Below are 26132 nucleotides of genomic sequence, written 5' to 3'. Positions count from 1 at the left end.
CCCCATCCCCATAACCCCACCGAACCTGCGTGGGCTGTGGGGAGGATGCAAAGAGGCATGACTTGGACAGGCAAGCTGAGAGGGCACATGCTTGGCAAATGCAATATAATGTGGGTAAATGTGAGGTTATCCACTTTGGTGGCAAAAAACAGGAAGACAGATTATTATCTGAGTGATGGCAGTTTAGGAAAAGGGGAAGTGCAAAGCGACCTGGGTGTCATGGTGGAACAGTCGCTGAAGGTTGGCAGGCAGGTACAGCAGGCGGTAAGGAAAGCTAATCGCATGCTGGCCTTCATAGCGAGGAGAATGGAGTATAAGAGTAGGGATGGCTTGCTGCAGTTATACAGGGCCTTGATAAGGCCACACCTTGAGTATCGTGTGCAGTTCTGGTCTCCTCATTTGAGGAAGGACATTCTTGCTGTTGAGGGTGGCCGGCGAAGCATTACCAGACTGAGGGTGGCAGGACTGACATGTGAAGAAAGACTGGATCGACTGGGCTTGTGCGCACTGGAGTTTAGAAAAATGAGAGGGGATCTCGTGGAAACATGTAAAATCCTGATGGGTCTGATGCGAGAAGAATGTTGCGATGTTGGAGACGTCCAGAATTAGGGGTCACAGCCTAAGAATAAGGGGTAAGCCATTCAGGTCCGTGATGAGGAAGAATGTCTTCTCCCAGAGAATTGAAAATTTGTGGAATTCTCTACCACAGAAAGCTGTTGGAGCCAGTTCTTTGCATATATTCAAGAGGGAGCTGGACATGGCCCTTGCGGCTAAAGGAATCAAGGGGTATGGAGAGAAAGTGGGAGTCGGATACTGAATTTCCATGATCAACCGTGATCATATTGAATGGTGGTGCAGGCTCAAAGGGCCGAATGGCCTGCACCTATTTTCTATGTTTCTATCCCTGGACACAAGGGGCAATTTATCATGGCCAATCCATCTATCCTGCACATCTTTGGACTGGGTGGAAACCGGAGCACCCGGAGAAAACACACGCAGATACGGGGAGAATGTGCAAACTCCACACAGTCATGTCATGCAGGAGTGTCACAAGTCCCAATGGTTTGTCCTCGAACAAAACCAAGGTGTTCGGATGGGGACGCACCGAGCACTGCGAGAGACATTGCCAGGAACATGCAGAGGTGCCTGAGGGAGGGCAAAAAAAACACCAAATGCATCCCATCTGCCCAGCCTTCCAAAGCACCAGCCCCCCCCCCACATGTGGCAGAGTCTGCAGATCACCCATTGGGCTTACTCAGACAGCATGGTAGCATAGTGGTTAGCACAGTTGCTTCACAGCTCCAGGGTCCCAGGTTCGATTTCCGGCTTGGGTCACTGTCTCTGTGGAGTCTGCATGTTCTCCCCTTGTGTGAGTTGGTTTCCTCCAGATGCTCCGAGTTTCCTCCCACAGACCAAAGGTGTGCAGGTTAGGTGGATTGGCCATTCTAAATTGCCCTTCGTGCCCAAAAAAGTTAGGTGGGGTACTGGGTTACGGGGATAAAGGGGGATAGGGTGGAGGTGTGGGGCTTGGGTAGGGTGCTCTTTCCAAGGGCCGGTGCAGACTTGATGGGGTGAATGGCCTCCTTCTGCACTGTAAATTAGTCAAGAAGGCATACGGCATGCTTGCCTTCATTGGCCGGGGCATTGAGTATAAGAATTGGCAAGTCATGTTGCAGCTGTATAGAACCTTAGTTAGGCCACACTTGGAGTATAGTGTTCAATTCTGGTCGCCACACTACCAGAAGGATGTGGAGGCTTTAGAGAGGGTGCAGAAGAGATTTACCAGAATGTTGCCTGGTATGGAGGGCATAAGCTATGAGGAGCGATTGAATAAACTCGGTTTGTTCTCACTGGAACGAAGGAGGTTGAGGGGCGACCTGATAGAGGTATACAAAATTATGAGGGGCATAGACAGAGTGGATAGTCAGAGGCTTTTCCCCAGGGTAGAGGGGTCAATTACTAGGGGGCATAGGTTTAAGGTGAGAGGGGCAAAGTTTAGAGTAGATGTACGAGGCAAGTTTTTTACGCAGAGGGTAGTGGGTGCCTGGAACTCACTACCGGAGGAGGTAGTGGAGGCAGGGACGATAGGGACATTTAAGGGGCATCTTGACAAATATATGAATAGGATGGGAATAGAAGGATACGGACCCAGGAAGTGTAGAAGATTGTAGTTTAGTCGGGCAGTATGGTCGGCACGGGCTTGGAGGGCCGAAGGGCCTGTTCCTGTGCTGTACATTTCTTTGTTCTTTGTTCAATTCTATCTCAGAACCCATCGAACTGGAGTGGAAGCAAGTCAGCCTTGATCCTGAGGGGACTGCCTGTGACGAGACGTAGGAACGTACAACACTGAAACAGGTCATTCAGTCCAACTGGTCCATTTTGGTGCCTATGCTGCACGTGATAACTAGAGTACTGAATCCAGTTCTGGTCATCACACTTTCGGAAGGGTGTGAGTGCCTGCGAACGGCTGTAAGAGTGAGGGGATTTAGTAATAAGGTTTGGTTGGAAAAACTGGGGTTATTCTCCTTGGAGCGGAGGAGATTGAGGGGCGATTTGATAGAGCTGTGATAAGATAAGATTGTGACAAGAGTGACTTGGAGGGGAACCTCCAGGTGATGGTGTTCCCAGATATCTGCTGCCCTTGTCCTTCTAGATGTCGCGACTATTGGTTTCAGAAGGTGTTGCCTAAGGATGCGAGAAATGGCTTTTTTACGTCATAATGACCTGGAACCTGATGCTTTCCAAGGGTGGTGGAAATAGAGATGGTCAATGATTCCAAAAGGATATTGGATGGGAATCTGAGGGAGATAAACAGGCTATGAGGTGGGGGAATGGGACTGATCGGATTGCTCTAGACAGCCAGCATAGATTAATGGGCTAAATGCCTTCTTTTGTGCCAGAATAACTCTATGGCTCTCTGAACTTCCTCCCTCCCCTCTTTATCTCACCCTTTTCTCATATCTTTCCATTTCTTTCTCCCATATGTTTATCATAAATGCACCCATGTATTCTCAACATAAAAACAGGAGAAGGCCATTTGCCAAAGGAAGTTCCAAACAGATATATCAGGATGGTGACCAAATGCTTGATCAAAAAGAGTGTCTTAAAGGGAGCGAGGCGGGCAGAGAGCTTTAAGGAGGGATTTCCACACTTTAATACCTAGGACGCCCCAAAGAAATTAAGCACTTTTTGAAGTGTTTGTAACATAGGAAGTATTGCAGTCAATTTAAACCTGGCAAAGCTCCCACAAGCAGCAATGTGATAATGACCAGATCATTATGTACAGTAATTTGATTGAGCAATGAATATTGGCCAACACATCAGGCAGCACTCTGCTGCTAATCTTCAGAATAATACCATGGGATCTTTTCCATCCAACTCAAGAGGACAGATGGGGTTTTGGTTTCAACATCTCTCATCTGAAAGGCGGCACAGCTGACCGAACAGCTCTCCCTCGGTACAGCAATGGTGGTGTCAACCTGGATTCTCTTTCGTGCTCAGGTCCCTGGCGTGGGTGGGGGTTTGATCCCACGACCTCCTGACTCGAAGGCATGAGTGTCACCCACTGACATCGTGAAAAAGAAGCTTCGGTCCAATTCATTCACCATTTGGGGAAACAAAATGTAAATTGAAATAAAATCTATGAAGATTCAATGATAAAAGAGGGGGAATTAGATAAATGTTTGAGTGGGGGCAAGAACTGGTGGGATTTGTTGCGGGGAAGAGCATGAAGGGGAAATGGGATGGTTCATTCAAGGAGCTAGCATGGACAAGAGGGGCTGAATGGCCTCGCCCATGACCGTTGCCCGCGCGAGACGGACGACCGTTGGGGTTTGAAATGGTGACGTGTCACACGCACGCGCCGCTCCCACGTGGCGGGCTGGAGGCGGGGCGAGGGTACTGCGCACGCGCGGGCCGCCCGGCCGCCAGTGCGCTGACCATGGCGTCGGTGGGGAGGCGGGGGAGCAGGCTCCTGCTGCTCCGGCTCTGCGTCGCCTCCTTCACCCTGTGCGGCCGCGCCGACGGCCTGGTGGAAGGTCTCTACTGCGGCGCCGTCTCCTGCTATGACGTGCTTGGCGTGGCCCGGGACGCCGGCAAGAGCGACATCGCCCGCGCCTACCGCCAGCTCGCCCGGCGCTACCACCCGGACCGGTACCGGCCCACCGAGGCCGAGGAGAACCCCGAGGAGCGCTTCCTGCTGGTCGCCACCGCCTACGAGACTCTGAAGGTCTGCAGGGAGGGGACGGGGTTTGAGTAGGTTTGCGGCTTCTTCCCAATCCCTAGGAGGATGGGGCAGGGGCATCTTTGGGGTGGAGGAGACATCTGTGGAGGTCCCATTTGTTGTGGGTAGGAGGCACCTGTGAGGGAGAACAGGGTGGAGGGGGCACCTGGAGGGATGGGTGATTGGGGCTGTGAGGTGTGCAGTGGGGATTATGTTGAGTATTCATTTGGGGGTGAGTGTGGAAGAGTATCCCGAGGGTGACGGTGCTGCTCGAGGGGTGATTGGGGTTGGCACACTGCAGTCGCTCGCCTGACACTTAGTGTTTGCTGCTGGTGCTTGTATGCAGATGTCAGCTACTGGCAAAAGAAAACATGCATCTCTGGTTACTGTGATAGTTAATTTTAAAACATCCAGTCTGTAATAGCTGTTTGACAAACTGCTTTGGTTTGCATGGAAGATTTGGCAACTTGTCACTTCAACTTGTACCTCGGTTTCTCCTTCCAAACTTCCTAATACACTTGAAAGTATTTTGCTGCGGGGTTAATTGCTAACCTTATTTACAGAGGTATAATTTGTAGGATTACTGTTAAAAGTATGAAATGATATGTTTAAATCACTTGTTCATGTTAATCTTTTGGCAGCAATTCCGATACACAGATAGAATGGTAGCCGTTAGCGGTTCTGGTGAGGTGGACTGAGGGATAAATGGTAAACCAGGCCCCTAGTCCATGTTGCTTTTGAATACTGGGATCTTGTACCTCCACCTGAATAAGCCAGCAGGACCTCTAACACCGTAGCTCTGCTTTTTAGAACAGTGAATGGACAGCCTAGATAATTATGCAAGGTTTGGAGCATAGCTAAAATTCGCATCTTCCTCACTTAAAAATCTGTGTCAGCGAAAACTGGAATTCCAACCTGGACCCTTTCTAATTCCTTTGGTTCTGCTATTCATTATATGAACACGATTGTCCGAGCCTTTGATTTTTTTTTCTGAATGTAGAGAACAAATCTTTTGTCATGAATAATTTTAAATTTCCAGTTTGAGAGTTGAGGGCGGGCTGTGGTAGATAGGAACAGGAGGAGGCCCGTTGAGCCTGCTCCGCCATTCAACACGATCACGGTTGATTGGACATATCAATGCCTTTTACACCCACTATCCCCAGAGCCCTTTTAAGTTATTTGTTAATCAGAAATCCATCAATCTCGTAAGAAACCCACTCAATGTCTGAGCTTCCACAGTCTCTAGGGTAGAGAATTCCAGAGATTCACAACCCTCGAGAGTGAAAACATTCTCCTCACCTTGGTCCTAAGTGGCATCCCCCTTATTTTGAAATTGGGCCCTTGGTTCTAGACCCTACAACCAAGGGAATCATCTTATCTCTATCTACCCTGTCTAACCTCTTTAAGTATTTTGTAGGTTTCAATGAGATCACCCCTCATTGTTTGAAACTGTAGAAAATACAGGCTCCGTTTGCCCAATCTCTTTTCATATGTCAGTCCCATTATCTCTGGAACAAGTCTGGTGAAACTTTGTTGCACTTCCTCTGTGGTAATATCCTTTCTGAGGCAAGGGGAACAGTACTTCAGGAGGGGTGTAAGCTCCTGCAATTGCAGCAAGACTTCATCACTCCTGTTCTCAAACCCTCTTGTGATAAAGGCAAACATTCCATTAGCCTTCCTAATAGCTTGCTGCACCTGCACATTAGCGTTCAGTGATTTATGCAAAGGGGCACCCAGGTCCCTGTGCACATCTACGCTTTGTAATTTCTTACCATTGAGGGAATACGCCACACCTTGTTCCTTCCAAGTGGATTACCTCTCAGTTTTCCTTCTGCCCTGTTCTTGCCTGCTCCATAGGTCTGTCCAAATCCTCCTGTAGCTGCTTTACATCTTCCTCACAATACACCTTTCTGCCCAACATTGTATAATCTTGGGCTGGTTTACCTCACTTGGCTAGACATGATGCAGATCAAGGCCAGCAGCGCGGGTTCAATTCCGTACTGGCTGAGGTTATGAGGCCTGCCGTCTCAATCTTGCCTGAGGTGTGGTGATCCTCGGGTTAAATCACCACCAGTCAGCTCCCCCCCTCAGGGAAAAGCAGACTATGGTCATCTAGGACTATGGGAACTTTACCGTACCTTATAATCTTGGAAAAATTACATTTGGTCCCCGTATCCAAATCAAGACCCAATTACTGATCCTTACAGTTCTACGCTATCCACAGGCTGCCAATGCAAGAATGGCCTGTTTATTTCTACTGTTTTCTGCTTGTTGGCCCATCCTTGGAAATGGAGTGCTACCTATTGCTGAAGATGTAAAAGCAGGTCCTTATTAAGCACCACTGGAGTGCATTTAGATTTATTGTCACTTGTACCGAGATACAGTGAGAAGTATTGTTCTGCGTGCAATCCAGGCACATCGTTATACACATGAAAAACATAGGACATATGATAAATACACAATGTAATAGACATTGGGTGAAGCATAACTGAGTATAATGCTACACAATACAGAGGATGCATGGAGTTCAGTCTGTAAGAGGGTCATTCAGGAGTTTGGTAACAGTGGGAAAGAAGCTGTTTTTGTATCTGTTCGTGCATGTTCTCAGGCTTTTGTAAGTAAATCTGTATGAAAGAATACGATGAATTATTGAAGTTCCATTTATATGCTATAGAAGAGTCTCAAAGACTTTAGGTGTTTAGGAGTAGCCTACTAATCTAGAAAGCCTGACTGGAATAGCAGTAACAAACATTGCCCTTTAAGAGGCAGCATGGTAGCACAGTGGTTAGCACAGTTGCGTCACAGCTCCAGGGTCCCAGGTTTGATTCCAGGCTTGGGTCACTGTCTGTGTGGAGTTTGCACTTTCTCCCCATGTCTGCATGGGTTTCCTCCGGTAGCTCCCACAGTCCAAAGATGTGCAGGTTAGGTGGATTGGCCATGCTAAATTGCCCTTAGTGTCCAAAAAGTTTGGGTGGGGTTGCGGGGATAGGGTGGAGGTGTGTGGGCCTGGACGGGGTGCTCTTTCCAAGGACGGGTGCAGACTCGATGGGCCGAATGGCCTCCTTCTGCACTGTAAATTCTATGTGTGTGTGTTGAGAAGTTAATTATCAACTACTGATCCAGGCAGAAGGTTTCTCGGTGCTTTCATCAACAAGACTGTTTAACTTTGACTTAATTGCAGTTAATAACTCTTTGATGAGAGAGGCTTGTACTCTGCCCTCATTTCAATTAAGTGTTGCCCTCATTTCAATTAAGTGTGTTACATTTGGTATATGTAATGTACTTTTTATTCTTTCACAATGTTAAGGGTCCTTCCTGTTCCCTTATTTCCCCTTTCTTTTATTTTTGTCGTCACATTTTTGCTCCACAGATGATTTATGGACATCTGTCTTTGAGGCATCCTGTATCTTTGATTTAAGCAGAAGGAAGCAGTGGCCTGTGCCTTTAATTCAAACAAAAGGACTTGGAAGGTGGTGCTGACTTGGACTAGTGATTGTAGACTGACTGGCATCAGTGCTGACACTGTTTGATTTGGCTGGTAGCCAATGAATTTGGCCCAAAATGCTGTGCTCTCCCTGGTACCGTGGTGATTTGGATCTGATCCCACTGGGATGTTTTCAGAGTCACGAGGTTCCAGTTTGGATTCTGGCAGCCTGGGTGAAGAGATCTGACTAACTCTCTCCAAAAAGCTACTGAGGGCTGACTCTCTCTCCAGCAGTCTGCGTACCGTTTTTGCGACTGCAGAGGCCTGAAGTCAACCCACGAGCTGAAAGCAAGGTTTGATGTGAAATGAGATGTTTCTCCAGGCTGCCTGAGAGTACTGTGTTTTCTAGCCTCCGGGGACCCTGAATGAATGACTACAAACACTGGCTATAAATCCGAGTCTTTAGCATGTTATGAAGATAGTGTGCTAAAGAACTACCATCTAAAGACTCATATATCTTTTGACCTTCAGTCTTATTGTGTTTTACTCCTTTCCACCCCTCTGTTTGCCTGTCTTGTGTGTGTCGGTAACAGTGGGACAGTTAAAGGGGGTAGTAGGTATTAGCTTGTTACCAGTTGTATTTACTGCATATTTCATGATAGTTCTTGGTATAAATAAACCGTAATTGTGTTTAAACTTACAATTATTGAGCAGCCAAGGGCCAAAGACTTTGGGTATTTTTATAAGAATTATTGGTTAATTCACTTGTGTTGTGACTCTGGGGCACTAGCCAACGATGTCATAACAACGGGAAGAGGGCATCGCTGGCTAGACCAGGATTGTCATTGCCCATCCCTAAACTGCTGTTAGGAAGGGGGTTCCAGGGCCATGGAGGGAACTTGCAGGTGATGGAGAGGAAAACTGCAGGGGATGGGCACAATGGAAATGTGGAGCTTGTTCAAGGAACAGCTACTGCGTGTCCTTGATAAGTATGTACCTGTCAGGCAGGGAGGAAGTGGTCGAGCAAGGGAACCGTGGTTTACTAAGGCAGTCGAAACACTTGTCAAGAGGAAGAAGGAGGCTTATGTAAAGATGAGACATGAAGGTTCAGTAAGGGCGCTCGAGAGTTACAAGCTAGCTAGGAAGGACCTAAAGAGAGAGCTAAGAAGAGCCAGGAGGGGACATGAGAAATCTTTGGCAGGTAGGATCAAGGATAACCCTAAAGCTTTCTATAGAAATGTCAGGAATAAAAGAATGACTAGGGTAAGAGTAGGGCCAGTCAAGGACAGTAGTGGGATGTTGTGCTTGGAGTCCGAGGAGATAGAAGAGGTGCTAAATGAATATTTTTTGTCAGTATTCACACAGGAAAAAGACAATGTTGTCGAGGAGAATACTGAGATTCAGGCTACTAGACTAGAAGGGCTTGAGGTTCATAAGGAGGAGGTGTTAGCAATTCTGGAAAGTGTGGAAATAGATAAGTCCCCTGGGCCGGATGGGATTTATCCTAGGATTCTCTGGGAAGCTAGGGAGGAGATTGCTGAGCCTTTGGCTTTGATCTTTCAGTCATCTTTGTCAACAGGAATAGTGCCAGAAGACTGGAGGATAGCAAATGTTGTCCCCTTGTTCAAGAAGGGGAGTAGAGACAACCCCGGTAACTATAGACCAGTGAGCCTCACTTCTGTTGTGGGCAAAATCTTGGAAAGGTTTATAAAGATAGGGTGTATAATCACCTGGAAAGGAATAATTTGATTAATCATAGTCAACACGGTTTCGTGAAGGGTAGGTCGTGCCTCACAAACCTTATTGAGTTCTTTGAGAAGGGGACCAAACAGGTGGATGAGGGTAAAGCAGTTGATGTGGTGTATATGGATTTCAGTAAAGCGTTTGATAAGGCTCCTGCAGAGAATACGGAAGCATGGGATTCAGGGAGATTTAGCAGTTTGGATCAGAAATTGGCTAGCTGGAAGGAGACAAAGGGTGGTGGTTGATGGGAGGTGTTCAGACTGGAGTCCAGTTACTAGTGGTGTACCACAAGCATCTGTTTTGGGGCCACTGCTGTTTGTCATTTTTATGAATGACCTGGAGGGCGGCGTAGAAGGATGGGTGAGTAAATTTGCAGATGACACTAAAGTCGGTGGAGTTGTGGTGGACAGTGCGGAAGGATATTACAAGTTACAGAGGGACATAGATAAGCTGCAGCGCTGGGCTGAGAGGTGTCAAATGGAGTTTAATGCAGAAAAGTGTGAGGTGATTCATTTTGGAAGGAATAACAGGAAGACTGAGTACTGGGCTAATGGTAAGATTCTTGGCAGTGTGGATGAGCAGAGAGATCTCGGTGTCCATGTACATGGATCCCTGAAAGTTGCCACTCGGTTGAGAGGGTTGTTAAGAAGGCGTACGGTGTGTTAGTTTTTATTGGTAGAGGGATTGAGTTTCGGTGCCATGATGTCATGTTGCAGCTGTACAAAACTCTGGTGCGGCCGCATTTGGAGTATTGCGTGCAATTCTGGTCGCAGCATTATAGGAAGGATGTGGAAGCATTGGAAAGGGTGCAGAGGAGATTTACCAGAATGTTGCCTGGTATGGAGGGAGAAGAGCTTATGAAGAAAGGCTGAGGGACTTGAGACTGTTTTCGTTAGAGAGAAGAAGGTTAAGAGGTGACTTAATTGAGGCATACAAGATGATCAGAGGATTGGATAGGGTGGACAGTGAGAGCCTTTTCCCTCGGATGGTGATGTCTAGCACGAGGGGACATAGCTTTAAATTGAGGGGAGATAGATATAGGACAGATGTCAGAGGTAGGTTCTTTACTCAAGAGAGTAGTAAGGGTGTGGAATGCCCTGCCTGCAACAGTAGTGGACTTGCCAACACTAAGGGTATTCAAATGGTAATTGGATAGACATGGACGATAAGGGAATAGTGTAGATGGGCTTTAGAATGGTTTCACAGGTCGGCGCAACATCGAGGGCCGAAGTGCCTGTACTGCGCTGTTATGTTCTGTGTTCCTATGCATCTGCTGCCCTTGTTCTAGTTGGTAGAGGTCGCAGGTTTGGAAGGTGCTGTCGAAGGAGCCTTGGTGAGCTGCTGCAGCGCATCTTGTAGATGGTACACACGGCTGCCACTGTGCATTGGTGGTGGAGGGAGTGAATGTTGGAGATGATGAATGGGGTGCCAATCAAGCAGACTGCTTTGTCCTGGATGGTATTGAACTTCCTGAATGTTGTTGGAATCGTACTCATCCAGGCAAATAGCGAGTAGTCCATCGCACTCCTAAAGTACTCCTTGAGTAGGTTTGAGAGTGTAAGTGAGGAACCCTTGTATAACAAGAATTGCAGTTTTCTACATGTACTATTTTTGATACTCTCCCTGTTTATAATTAGAGAATTATCAATAGAAATGATCTAAATGTATGCTGTTACAAACTGATCAAAAATACTGTCCAGCTTTATACATGAGCTGAGAATTAATACACAGTTAGTAATTGCCATTTGTTTTTAACCCTGTACCGTGCAGGATGATGAAGCCCGAAAGGATTATGATTACATGCTTGACCACCCTGATGAATTCTACAGACACTACTACCATTACTACAAGAGAAGGCTGGCACCCAAAGTGGACGTCCGAATAGTTATAATTGTGACAGTTTGTGCTATATCACTCTTTCAGGTAAGGCAGTTATGTAAGAATATGTTACACAGAAAGGAAAGACTATTTGAATGTTGAGTGACAGTTCCAGGGAACTACCAAGCCTCTATCTACATAAACAGGCTGGATAACAGTTCCCAGTCAGTAAGCCTGACCTCTGCTGATGTAATCTTATTCATATGTTCTCTGTTAATTTGGTTCCTCCGTTATGGGACTGACCTGGTATTCCACTGTCAACAATATTTGCTGTAGGATTTATCAGGTAGCACAAGTGATCTAAATGGAAAATAATTATAAATTACTTTTAAAAATTTAACTTTTGATTCTTGCTGAGGGACTGATGGAGCTGGATTTATTCACTTTGAAGCAGAGAAAGTTAAGGGAATATTTGAAAGCAATGCTTAAAATTAAATATTCCGGTGGTCAAGGAGAAACTGCTTCCGTTGTTGGGAGAATCCGTAACCAGAGGTGACCAATTTAAGATAATTGGCAAACAATCCAGGGAAGAACATCCTCCTGTTCAAGGATGAGCCTGATACAGTTTAAGGTGGTGCACAGGGTGCATATGATTTGGGCGAGAATGAGTGGGTTCTTCCAGGGGATAGCAGATAAGAGGTTTGGGCGAGGGCCAGCGAATCAAGCGCACATGTTTTGCGTTTGAAAAAATTGGGAACGTTCTGGGTGGGAGTGTTCGCAGTCTTAGCTAGGCTAGTGGAGGAGGAGGTGGGCCCAGACCGTTTGGTGGTGATATTTGGGGTTTCGGAGAAGCTGGAGCTCATGGAGAGGAGGAAGGCCAATGTCGTAGCCTTCGCCTCTCTGATTGCACGGCGACAAATTTTGCTGGCTTGGCGGTCGGCATCACCACCAGGGGTAGCGGCTTGGTTGGGTGACCTGTATGACTTCCTGCGGTTAGAGAAGATAAAATATAGAACATTACAGCGCAGAAGAGGTCCTTCGGCCCTCGATGTTGCGCCAACCCTTGAAACCACTCTAAAGCCCATCTACACTATTCCCATATCGTCCATATGTCTATCCAATGACCATTTGAATGCCCTTAGTTTTGGCGAATCCACTACTGTTGCAGGCAGTGCATTCCACGTCCTTACTACTCTCTGAGTAAAGAACCTACCTCTGACATCTGTCCTATATCTATCTCCCCTCAATTTAAAGCTATGTCCCCTCGTGCTAGACATCACCATCCGAGGAAAAAGGCTCTCACTGTCCACCCTGTCTAATCCTCTGATCATCTTGTATGCCTCAATTAAGACACCTCTTAACCTTCTTCTCTCTAATGAAAACAGCCTCAAGTCCCTCAGCCTTCCCTCATAAGATCTTCCCTCCATACCAAGCAATATTCTGGTAAATCTCCTCTGCACCCTTTCCAATGCTTCCACATCCTTCCTATAATGCGGCGGCCAGAATTGCACGCAATACTCCAAATGTGGCCGCACCAGAGTTTTGTACAGCTGCAACATGACCTCATGGCTCCGAAACTCAATCCCTCTACCAATAAAAGCTAACACACTGTATGCCTTCTTAACAACCCTCTCAACCTGGGTGGCAACTTTCAGGGATCTATGTACATGGACACCGAGATCTCTCTGCTCATCCACACTACCAAGAATCTTACCATTAGCCCAATACTCTGTCTTCCTGTTATTCCTTCCAAAATGAATCACCTCTCACTTTTCTGCATTAAACTCGATTTGCCACCTCTCAGCCCAGCGCTGCAGGTTATCTATGTCCTTCTGTAACTTGTAACATCCTTCCGCACTGTCCACAACTCCACCGACTTTAGTGTCATCTGCAAATTTACTCACCCATCCTTCTACACCCTCCTCCAGGTCATTTATAAATATGACAAACAGCAGTGGCCCCAAAACAGATCCTTGTGGTACACCACTAGTAACTGGACTCCAGTCTGAACATTTCCCATCAACCACCACCCTCTGTCTTCTTCCAGCTAGCCAATTTCTGATCCAAACTGCTAAATCACCCTGAATCCCATGCCTCCGTATTTTCTGCAGTAGCCTACCGTGGGGAACCTTATCAAACGCTTTATTGAAATCCATATGCACCACATCAACTGCTTTACCCTCATCCACCTGTTTGGTCCCCTTCTCAAAGAACTCAATAAGGTTTGAGAGGCACGACCTACCCTTCACAAAACCACGTTGACTATCTCTAATCAAATTATTCCTTTCCAGATGATTATACATCCTATCTCTTATAAACCTTTCCAAGCCTTTGCCTACAACAGAAGTAAGGCGCACTAGTCTATAGTTACCGGGGTTGTCTCTACTCCCCTTCTTGAACAAGGGGACAGCATTTGCTATCCTCCAGTCTTCTGGCACTATTCCTGTAGACAAAGATGACTTAAAGATCAAAGCTCAGCAATCTCCTCCCTAGTTTCCCAGATAATCCTAGGATAAATCCCATCCGGCCCAGGGGACTTATCTAAATATGAGTTAAGGGGCTCAGCAGAGGGGTTTGAGAAAAGGTGGAGGATGTTTGTGACTGTTTGAGGAGCTGTTCACGGGGGGGGGGTGAAAAGGGGAAAACTTTGTGCAGACTGCATAGTTGATTGCTGGGAAGTATGTTTCCCGTGGTGTTTGTATTGTAACCTGTTTTGATACATGTTTGTAATAAAATACATTTTAAAATACCAACAATCCAGGCAAGAAAATAAGAATTGTTTTGCGATCTGGAATGCCCGGTCTGAAAAAGTAGTGAAAGCTGGTTCAATAGTAACTCTCAAAAGGCGATTAACTATGGACTTGGGAGAAATTTACAGGGCTTTGCGGAAAGAGCAGGGGAGTGGGACTCTCCTTCAAAGGGCTCTGTCAGACAGAATGGCAGCCTGCTGAGCTGTATTCTAGGGATTGAATGGTAGACTTGGGGGGAGGGGGAAGGAAATGGTCTGTTCTGATACCTCAGCTCTATTCAGAGCAATTACACTATGCTTTGCATCTAGAAAGTTCACATTGTTTCAGCTTTTATGGCAGTTGGTGTAAATGGCTTACAATTGTTACGATACAGACTAGCAGCCGAGAGGTATTGAGTCCAGATCCCATCATTAATTTAAAAATGGGAAAGAATGACTTGTTAGTGATCTGGTCGGATACGCTCATGTCCTTCAAGGAAAGGAATTTGGCATCCCTGTCTGGTCTGTCCTACATGTGACCCCAGTCCCATATGGCGTGGTTGACTCTTAATGCCCTTAAAATGACCCTCCAAATCGCTCCGTTTTAATGACAAGTCCATAAAAATTAGGAACAGGAATAGTCCATTCAGCCCTTTGAGCCTGCTCTGCAGTTTTATAAGATCATAGCTGATTTAACACTTCCCTGCCTTCTCCCCATAATCCTAATTCCCCAACTAATTAAAAACCTAGTATGTCGATATGTAGAAGGTCCAACACTTCATGAGGAATGCGATGGGGGATTAATTCGAATAAATTGTATTATTACTGAAAGCAGGTAGCTTTCTTGCAGCAAGTACATTATTCAGGATTTAAGTTCGTTTGATGCAATTTCTAACGGGATACTGATTTGAGGGTCTTTTATATTTGTAAAATGGCTTTCAGTGCTAATTTTTGCACCTTTTGTGTGTTTGAATCTTTGTTGTTGTTGCAGTACTACAGCTGGTGGAGCAGTTACAGCGAGGCCCTTCATTATCTCACCACTGTTCCAAAGTATAGAATCCAGGCTACAGAAATTGCTAAGCAGCAAGGTCTGCTTAATAAAGCGAAAGAAAAAGGGAAAAACAGACGCTCGAAAGAAGAAATCAAAGAGGAGGAGGAGGAAATCATTAAAGGCATTATCAAAAATAACATTGACATTAAAGGGGGCTATCAGAAACCACGGCTATATGACATACTCCTCTTCCAAATCGTTTTGGCTCCTTATTACATCTGTAGCTATGTCATCTGGTACTGCAGGTGGATTTACCACTTTCACATAAAACGGGAAGAGTATGGAGAAGAAGAGAAATTGTACATTATCAGAAAAAACATGCATATGTCACAAGGCCAGTTTGACAGTCTTGAAGATCATCAGAAAGAGACGTTTCTTGAGAGAAAGCTGTGGTTATGGGAAAACTTTGAGGTAAGCCTTGCATGTTGTAATCGAGAGCAGGATAAGTTATTTTCATGTACAAAATGGAAACCCTAGTCTTGAAGAACGTGGAAGTACTGTAATGGACGTAACTCCGTCTCAAATATTTGTCGCATTATGCCTGACACATCTAAACACACCAGGACGAAAAATTAAATCAACGCATAATGCACATTGACAAGTGCAAAATTTAGACAGGCACCTAGTTTTAGAAGCTTTGTCACCTTCTCCTACAAGGGTGTTATCAAACTGAACAATATTTTGTCATTGTTCATGGTTATAAGTTGTTGCTGGAGGGGCGGCACGGTGGCGCAGTGATTAGCGCTGCTGCTTTATGGCGCCGAGGACCCGGGTTTGATCCCGGCCCCAAGTCACTGTGGAGTTTGTACCTTCGCCACGTGTCTGCATGGATATCCCCTCACAACCCAATGATGTGCAGGGTAGGTGGATTGGCCACGCTAAATTGCCCCTTAATTGGAAAAATAAATAAATTGTTGCTGGCATGGAATTTATATTGGGGAAAATAGCTGGCTCTGGATTCCCTGAAAAAATTCATCTCGTACATGTTTGTTTTCTTATCACTTTTCCTACACCCTGTACTTGTTGAGTCCTCTGCTGAGGTGCAGTCAGTGGGTGACAGTTGCCTTCTGGCCAGTTGCCCCAAGTGACCATTGGTAGTGACTGTCAATGCGCTGCTCAGCGTTACCAGAGGGAATACAGATTCAAAGCTGCTGGAAATGCTCAGACGACCTGGCAGCAAATGTGAAGAGTGAAGCGGTTTCTGGTTGATGACCTTTCCTCAGAACACAGACGAGAAATTTCTCAGCCACGTCCCATTGAATGGTGGAACAATGTCGAGGGGCTGAATGGCCTACCCATGTTCCTAGGGGGACTGCGTCCAAATCTGATCTGATCCTATACTTCCACAACCATCCCAGATACATACACTTCAGGCAGGGTTCACTGGATTCTGCTTCAGTGAGAACCCTCATTAATTTTGCCCCCTTGTAACCTAACTGTACTCCGTTGTAATGCTAATGGACCCTAGAGCAATTGGCTAACTCGAGCATGAGCCAAAGTTCAACCGTGGCACACCTTATTCTCACTGGATCAGCCCACTGAGCTGAAGGGGAGCAGTGTACCCGAGAATTTAATGATGTGTTTTTTTTTTAAGGTTTATAAGGTGGAACAAGAGGAAGAGCTCAAAAAGAAAGTAGCTTCAGATCCTCGATGGAAACGGTATCGACGTTGGATGAAAAATGAGGGGCCAGGGAGGCTGACCTTCGTAGATGACTAAATACCTCTGCCTTACACCACTGTTTACAGAAAATGTCTTTTTATACAATAAAACCCTATTTTGATAATGGAATATAAATATAATTGACCTAAACTCAGGATTCAGTTCATACAAAAAAATTGCAGCCCTATTACCATTTTGATTCATCCCTCCCAAAAAGATGCACGCTCCGATATTATCGGAAATGATATTTAATGGAGCTTGACTACATTATTTCCATTATTCAAATTATATTTTTTGAACTGGAAGGACTAAAGTTGATAAATTTTTACAATTTTGGTTGCTTATTCATTTTATATATAAATATATTAATATATAGGTGAGATGGAAATTGCATTGACAAAGGTTAGTCAACTGTAGCATTTATGGTTGTAAATTAAAATGTCATAGAAATAAAACTTAAAATGTGAGATTTGACCATTTAATGGTTATTTGGCTTTCTCGGGATGTTAAATCTTGGCTGTTCCAGACCAGCTGGCAGGAGCTTAGTTAGAGCCAGTATTATATATTAGATAGAATCTACAGGAGGCTTGTGAACATAGACTCTGGTTACAGTTTGCATTAATCGTATTTATTGCTTGCACCCCCTACCCCTTTGTACACCCCTCACTTCTGGATGCACTAATTTTACCATCATTAGTTCTCTTAAAAAATCTCTGATTTGCTTCACAAGTCTCAATTTTGTAGCTGATCAGCCAAATAATAAAAGTTGGTGTATTTCTTTTGGGCAGCTCGGTTCTCTGAACATGTCCTCTTAAGGACTTGACAACATCCACCAAATTAGCCAATATCCACTGTTGCTGTCTACTCTCGAGATAGAGCTGTTAAAATAACTACTTTACTTACTGTGTCCTTAAGGTCTCTTCCCAGCTATTGCAGTATTTAAAGGGGATCTTCATGTTGCCATTTATGTTCATTGCCTCAATTTGGATTTAAAAAAATGTATTTAGCATTGTTTCAGATTAATGAAATCAATCTAGACATTATTATGGGGCTAAGTACCTTAGTGCCAAGTAGCTGGCAGTATAAAATGTAGATGACAGTCCAAGCATAGATGATCTTTATGAAACACAGGCCTGATTGAACCTGTGTTGCACTAAGTTGGTGCCTCCAGTTCAGCATGCAGTGACAGATACAGAAACCTGGTATAGCTAATCTCTGGTGCCCACAAGCTAGTTTGTTAGAAAATGTTAATTGAGAAGCAGAATACTGCGGTTGCTGGAAATCTGAAATAAAAATGAAAAATGCTGGAAATACTCAGAAGCATCTGTGGAGAGAGAGAAAGAGTTTCTCCACAGATGCTTCCAGCATTTTATATTAGAGAATGTTGATGGTTTTATTAAAATGTGTATATCATGCAGTGGATCGTTACCATGTATCTCAACTAAATGCTTAGGCCAGGACCATTTTTGCACACTTGGGTCTATTAGTATTAGACTAACATGAAGCCGATAATATAATTTTATTCAAGGTTTGAATCTTAGAATATGCATCTTCCTTCGCTGTCCACCCCAAGGCTAATATCTTAGACAAACACAAAAACATCTCCAGTTGTAAGCAACTTGTTGAAATATTCTTCATTGTGGCTTTGCAATGAGATACTAAAGCAAAGTCACCTAATTTCTAAGCTTTATGAGGAATAACATATGCACAAAAATATTTAGAAGCATGCATTAATAAGATAACACAACTGACAATTTAGAATGTCACCAATGCCATTGACTGATCACTCACTGTGGACTTGGGCAAACCCATTGAGAGCGGCAACCGTTCCTATTCGGCAGCAGACAATGAAAGATGGCGGACTTGTGATACCAATCAATTTGACAATACCTAATTGGGGAAGGGGTGTTTGCATTATATGTTGGGTGAATGCAGTTTTGCTTCACTAGCTTACAAGTACTACTTAAAGCCACTTTCATTGGAAACCGTAACTAGGATTTTGTTTTGGATGTATAACACATAAAACATCACTTGCAGTTCACAAAGTTTCATAGTGAGAAAGTTCTCAAGCGAAGGCTAGCTGAACTCTGGGAATTTATTGCTACAAAGACTTGCGACCATGTGAATTAAATATCCGAAGACACTTCACAGGAAAAAGGAACACTTGCATTTATATGGTGCCTTTCATGAAAAATATGAGCAAATATGCTTTACGGCCAATTAAGTACTTTGGGAGTGTAGTCACTGTTACAGTACGGGAGGTGCAGAGCAAGCGTCCACAAAACATTGTGATAACACCCAAAATCCTTTTTGTTTTGTTTGTGTTTTATTGTCACATGTACTGAGGTACAGTGAAAAGTACTGTTCTGCGTACAGCCCAGACAGATCATTCCATACATGAAAAAAACATAGGGCATACATAAATACACAATGTAAATACATGGACACAGGCATTGGGTGAAGCATACAGGAGTGCAGTACTACTCAGTAGAGAAGATGCGTGATGAGATCAGATCAGTCCATAAGAGGGTCATTTAGGAGTCTCGTAACAGCAGGGAAGAAGCTGTTTTTGAATCTGTTAGTGCGTGTTCTCAGACTTTTTTTAATCTCCTGCCCGATGGAAACAGTTGGAAGAGTCCTTCCTAAATTAAATGATATAATTTGGGAGGTACCCTTGGCTTAGGAAAGTGAACTTCAGATAGGGTATCTGTTCCTGATTACTGTTCATCTACCTGCCTTGGTAAGATTTTTATTCTTTCAAGGAACCTTTAAGTGCGCTGTGTGAATGGCAGGTGATTATATTTATATATATATATATATATATATATATATAAAAATAAAAATCCAGTCATCACATTGTCCAGGAGCTTGTATGCAAATTGGCTACTGCGTTCCCTATTTTGCAACAACAACTGCACTTCAGCTCACTGGCTGCAATTGCAGACAACACAACTAATAAGAGTAGCATTGGTATGACTTTGGAGGTGTAAAATATTGTGTCTGAGCAAATATTCGGCAAGATATGAAAATCTGCATTCTGGGGGGGGGGGTTCTGAGTTTAAAAATATATATTTTTCCTTAAATTTTGTTGGAATACGTTGCTGTTGCTGAGTTTTGTCGAACATTCTTTAACGTTTGTTATAATGTGCTAATCGGGATTCACATGTCGGCCTGAGAATAAATCCAATGCGATTAGCATATCTGTTTTACTCTCTCCCTCTTTGAGTTTGTTTTTTTTAAACTTAATATACTTTTTGTCCTTTTTTTTTGAACTTTTGCCATAGGGAATTAGTGCAGCAGGAAAATGGGTCAATACTGATTGTCAAAATGAAATGATGGCGCTATTCAAATGAATAAACAGACCATTGGACATGAAACTTGGGTGTGAAATTACGAGTAGAGCTGTATCTGAGCCACCTATAGTTGCAGATTTTTGTGTAAACGGTGTCAAATGTCACATTATAGGAATGAAAGTGTGATACATATGACCTTGTGAGGCACAATTGAATGGTGTAGCAGCACAGAATTTCTGGAGTTGTTCCATACCTGATATGTTGTGCCGGATGTTCCTTCCAGTTGCTTTCAAAGAAAGTCAAAATATTAGAATTGAGCCAAGTGGTAATTCAAGGGCTACTTGTTTTTCTAAATTGGCTTTGAATTCCACAGGTTATAAATATTTTTATATGCTGCAAAGACATTTATTGAGAATATAAATATTTATATACAGAGACGTGCCACCTCACGTGAGTTAAATGTTTAAAATAGTTTCAAATATCTAAAAACCCTAATATTTGTGTTACTCGCAAGATTATTTCATATTTGAAGCCACCATTTTATTAAAGAAAAATATTACTGCTCTATATAACTATTGTTCCAGCGCGGTCCTTTAATAGAAGGATTCCTCTGGAGATCAGAAAATAACACTATTCCTAACAAAGTGAAGTGAAACACTGATCGCTGCCTCCAGCCGATAATTAAAATCTTGCAAAGCGCAGCTACTAATCTGTATTCTTGTGTAACATGGATTGCTGAAAACCCTAATGTATGCTTTTGTTGCCTGCAGTCTCAACTGTTGCCGTGCTCCCAGGGGTAGCATCTCACCTCCTCCACACTAAACTTGAGTTCATTCAGCTCTGCATTTCCTTTCTTGCGCCGTGTCCCTTTCACCCATCACCCTTGTGACTGCTGACCTACATTGTGCTGCAGTCTGACAAAGCCTCGATTTTTGAAATTCTCATCCTTGCGTTCAAATCCCCCCACGACCTTGCTCACCCCTATCTCTAACACTCCAGCTCTCCAATCTCTACACTGCTTCAATTCCAACCTCTTGAGTGTCCCCAATTTACTTTATCCATCGACTTGCGGTGATGCTTTTGGCTACGCTGGCCGCAAAGGTATGGAATTTCTCCTCTAAACTCTGCCTCTTTAAGCCCATCTCTTTGTCCAAACCTTTGGTCAGTTCTATCACTGTGTCAAAATATGTCTTGAGAACATTTCTATGAAATGCCTTAGATCATCTTTGCTAAATGTGCTACAGAAATGCAAGTTGTTAGGTCTTGACTGATCTACATTTTTAAATGTGTCTTCTGACGTTTTTAAAAACTAATCACAACATGCGTCCATAAACACAACATTCTCCCTGTTCACCTCTGCCTCTGAGATACTGCTTGGGTTTTAGAGAGAAATGGTTGTCTTTTATGCAAAGACAGGACTATTGTATTCCTTTCTTACCCGGGGCAAAGTTTCCTCCTGTCAGATTTCTGTTTTGAGGACTGAAAGCGGTGGTCTGTCTAATTACGATGTTGTAATGTTTAGATAGGCAAAGGTTTGGAGGTGAGAGATGCTGAGGATATTCCAGGAATGTATTTTGCATCAACTTTGTGCCCATTGCAACATCAGGTAGACACCACTGGAGGCTCATTGGATACAATGGGCTAGAGTATGTTGAGTCTCTGCTTGCAGGTTCAACTTGCCATAGGCCATGAAAGCAAACACAAGCATGAAGTCACATATCAGTATTTGTATATAACTTTTTGTGAGGGGAACAATTTTTAGTCCATTCTCCACAGTAGAACTGGTGAAATTTGTGTTTGTATCTATTCGCCCAGCGTACTCCCTTTTCCAATTAACAGCAATATAAAGAAGCTCCCTCAGGCTGCAGTCTCGACAGGTATAACACTATTCCATTGTATATTTACACAAGACCATGGAATTTCTGTTGTATTTTGATGTGGACTTTAAAAGTTCTCTCATTCTGCTGGGTGTTCTTTGACTGGTGCCTGTGAATAATGCACTTTTAATTGTATTGTTCATGTCCGCATCTTGTTGCAAGAGCTCTTTGCAGCTGTCTATAAAGCTACTGTCTATCTGATTTTTTTAAACTAGCCCAGCGGTATTATTCGAGTTTTTTTTTTGTCTTATGTATTTACCTTATGCAGTTTGCCATTAAATTGCTGTAAATTTGCTTTATTTAAAACCTAATGAGAATACTGTGGCATGCTTTAGACAAATACGTTCCTTAAGTATTCCGAAGTCTTTTAATTGAAAAATATGAATTTCCATCACATTTTGGAATGTACTTTATGCCGAAGGCCTGTCCTGAGATCTGCTTCGGTCTAATCTTAGCCGATGGAATAGACAGGTTTAAAAACTCTTTTCTTTTTAAACTATTCTTGATCAGATTTGTTGCAAGATTGACTGATCTTATTTATAGATTGAGTATGAGATCCTTAATCTGGGATCTGTGTGATTGTGCATTTCTAGGTATATCACTGAGGGAGGAGGGGAAATCAAAGAATGAAATTAGATGCTCATTAGTATATTAATTTATTATCGACTCAAATTGTGGGGTTGAGGGGAGGGGTTCTTGAATATTCATCTGTAATTGGAACTTGGCAACTATAGTTTACGTGTCAGTATTTTGTGGACGTCAGTATTGTCACACCAGAAATGTGAAATATCACAAGCAAACTGCCTTCAAGAATTAAAACAAGCTGAAGTAAGCATTGAACAGTACAGCTCTCAATGCTCATCTCAATTGTGAGAAAACCTCGTGTGAATATGCTGGCACCTACAGTCTCCTAATCCTAACATATTGGGAGCCCAAATTGCTGTTTGATAGGTAACCCAACTGAGTAGCAAAGAAAATGTCCAGTAATTAGAATTCAACCAGTGCAGAAGGAGGCCATTTGGCCCATCGACAGAGCACCCTACCAAGGCCCAATCCCCTACACTATCCCCATAACCCCATCTAGGGGCAATATAGCATATACAATTCACCTAACCTGCACATCATTGGACTGTGGTAGAAAACCCACACACGGGGAATGTGGTAACTACGCAGTCAGCCAAGGTCTTTGCCGCTGTGAGGCAGCAGTGCTAACCACTGTGCTACACCAAAATTGGTCAACTACATATAATGAAACAGGATTGTAAGTTTAAAATGTTCTACTTTTGGTAGAACAGTGTATTATGCCATGTGTACTTTTGAAAAGTTTTAAATAAATGAATATTTCAGAGCATGTGTTTGAAATTGTTTACAATAAAGATGTTATAGTCTGTGGACATGAATATTTCACTTAGCTGAAGGGCAAATCGTATAGTTCATAAAATGCAGGTTAGAGACAGGAAGGATGAGCTAAATCATGAATGTTGGTGGGAAAAGCTTGCGTTTTAATAGTCTCCGGGAAGAGAATACCCTAAGATAAGAGGTTCCATAGCTCTGAGGGACTGCGACAAGGTAACATCAGTTGCTGTGAAAGTGGATAGAATCATAGAACGTACAGTGCAGAATGAGGCCATTTGGCCCATTGAGTCTGCACCGGCCCTTGAAAAGAGCACCCTACTTAAGCCCACACCTCCACCCTATCCCCGTAACTGCACCTAACCTTTTAGACATTAAGGGGCAAGTTAGCTTAGCCAATCCACCTAACTTGCACCTCTGGACTGGGAGGAAAACGGAGCACCCGGATCTAATGATGTCTGCCGTTAGTTAGACTCAACCTTGCACGTTTCAGGTTTTTGCAATTTTTTTGCATGCTAAAATGTGAGCTGAAGTTGTATGAATTTATAATCTAGGAGTGAGCCTGTTCTGCCATTGATAAGACAGTGGCTGATCTGATTGTGGCCTCCACTCTACTTTCAATCTGGCGAATTCAGCCTTTTAAAATATTCAATGATCCAGTCTCCACAGACTAATGATCTTCCGAGGAAAACATTGTCCTTATCTTCATCTAAGTGGGAGACTGTCTCCGAGTTCTAGTGTCTCCCAACAAAGTGCCCTCAGGACCTTATGCTTCAATAAGATTATCTCACATTTTTCTGAAATCCAATGGATACAGGCCCAGCCTGTCCAACCTTTGTAGAATAACCCTGTCATCCCAGGTATCAGACAAGTGGACCTTCTCTGAACTGCTAATGTAATTATATCCTGCGCATATACTTCAGATGTAATCTAAGACCGTAAGCTGCAGCACCATCTCATACAATTATAGAATCCCGACAGTACAGAAGGAGGCCACTCGGCCCATTAAGTATATACCGACCCTCTGAAAGAGCCCTCTCCCTTCCCGTGCCACCCTTTCTTCCAGCTCTGGACCCCGAATGGGCATTGCCTCAAATGGTCGGAGCACTGACTACATGGTCTGCAAGCTGTTCAGATATTCCCGTCAAGTGGCCTCTGTCAATACTGAGTCAGGCTTTTGCGGGTTCAGGGGAGTGGGTTCCTGGCATAGGGAAGGTCAGTCGGTACAAGAATATGGGCTGTGATTTAAGGGTTGCCAACTCTAGCTGGACATAGTCTGGGAGATGTCACATGACCTCTTACCTTCAGCTGCCCCTCACCCACTCCTGCCATTGGTCTCTGAGCCGGGTTGAGAGCCGCAGAGCTCAGGACTGCCCCTCTCTCCACCCCCCCCCTCCCCCAGGTCCTCATTATATTTCAGGCTGAACCCTGCTACTGCCTCGGTCCCCCTCCTGGGAACAGCCAGTCTTTGGGCAAGGACTAACACGGTGGCGCCACCCTCCTCCACCTGCACTTCCTTAGAAGTGCTGCAGGTGGTGAGGAGACCACCCTCGGGAGTATCTCTCAGCCCCTTTAACTTCAGTGAACAGTACCTTGTTAAGATTCCAATTCTTTGTCCCTTTGACTTCAGCCTTCCTGGCACTCCTCTTTCATCCCTTGGTTTCTAGAACGATCTGTTCTTTAGCTTATGGGAATCACTTTCTTCCCTACACTCCATTGACCGGCCTCTCTCCTGGCAGTATCTGTGAGAGCTGCCTTCTTCTCAGATACTTGGCTCCAACTGAACCACAAGTGCGAGTTGGCAACCCTAAAGATCCCCCCCCCGCCGCTCTTCTTCAGAATAGTCTCATGAAGCCTTTTACATCCGTGTGCAAGGACAAGCTGGGCTGAGCCTAGAAAGACAGCACCTTTGAGAGTGCGGCACTCCCGCTGCACTGCAATTGGGATTGTCAGCTGAGAGGTTTGTGTCTGGTCTCTGGAGAGGCAGTTTGAAGCTTCTGACTCTGAAAACGTGATTTTTTCCGGTTCTGTTACCTGTTTCTGGTGTCACAGTGGCACGGGTTAGCACTGCTACCACGTAGCGCCTGGGACCCGGGTTCAACTATAGCCTCAGGTGACTGTCTGTGCGGACTCTGCACGTTCTCCCCGTGTCTGCGTGGGTTTCCTCCGGGTGCTCCGGTTTCCTCCCACAGTCCAATGATGTGGGGCGGGATTCTCCCAGCCCTGCGCCGAGCCGGAGAATCCCCGCAAACAGGACACGCTGCCCCGACGCCGGCGCGCGATTCTCGGAGAATTGGCGCCGGCATGGTTGTCGCGCCGCCGGTCGCGGGCCTCTCTACGTGGCTGGCCCTCCGATTCTCTGGCCCGGATGGGCTGAGCAGCCGTAAGGAAAGAGCCGAGTCCCGCCGGCGCCGTCCTAACCTGCTCTAGGCCGGCGGGACCTCGGCATGTAAGGGTCGGGTGGCGGCCTGTGGGGGGGTGTCTGATGTGGCCTGGCCCGCGATCGGGATCCACCAATCGGTGGGCCGGCCTCTGTGGCTGGGGGCCTCCTTTCCTATGCCCCGGCCCCTGTGCCATGTTGCGTCCGGGCCGGCGCGTTGAAGGAGGCCACTGCGCACGCGTGCATTGGATGCACTGCGCATGCCCTCGTTGGCGCTGGCACAACTGCACATGCGCGGATCCCGCGGCGCACAATTCGCGCCGGGATCGGCAGCTGGAATGGCGCGAACCGCTCTAGCGCCGTGCTGGCCCCCTGTAGGGGCCAGAATTAGTCGTGGGAGCGGCCTGTTCATGCCGTCGTAAAACGCGACGGTGTTTACAACGGCGTGGACACTGCCGCGGGATTGGAGAATCCCGCCCGTGCAGTTTGGGCAGCACAGTAACACAGTGGTTAGCCCTGTTGCTTCACAACGTCAGTGTCCCAGGTTCGATTCCTGGCTTGGGTCACTGTTGAGTCTGCACGT

The 26132-nt window shown here is 44.9% G+C and overlaps 1 protein-coding gene across 2 annotated transcripts; it reads left to right on the top strand.

Annotated features, from left to right (window-relative positions):
- Positions 1-83: 83 nt before the first annotated feature.
- LOC140429837 (dnaJ homolog subfamily C member 25-like) lies at positions 84-23167 on the top strand. Of its 2 annotated transcripts, none has more exons than XM_072517319.1 (4): positions 84-110; positions 11160-11312; positions 14927-15397; positions 16581-23167. In XM_072517319.1, the coding sequence occupies exons 1-4, from the start codon at positions 99-101 to the stop codon at positions 16701-16703; spliced, it is 759 nt and encodes a 252-aa protein (XP_072373420.1). In that variant the 5' UTR covers positions 84-98; the 3' UTR covers positions 16704-23167. The 2 variants fall into 2 exon arrangements, with proteins under 2 accessions (XP_072373420.1, XP_072373419.1); XM_072517318.1 differs by lacking the exon at positions 84-110 and adding an exon at positions 3923-4228.
- The last annotated feature ends 2965 nt before the right edge of the window (positions 23168-26132 follow it).

This window comes from Scyliorhinus torazame, chromosome 9, assembly GCF_047496885.1.
Source record: "Scyliorhinus torazame isolate Kashiwa2021f chromosome 9, sScyTor2.1, whole genome shotgun sequence".
Classification (NCBI taxonomy): Eukaryota; Metazoa; Chordata; class Chondrichthyes; order Carcharhiniformes; family Scyliorhinidae; genus Scyliorhinus; species Scyliorhinus torazame.
This window is presented reverse-complemented; position numbering and strand designations above follow the sequence as displayed.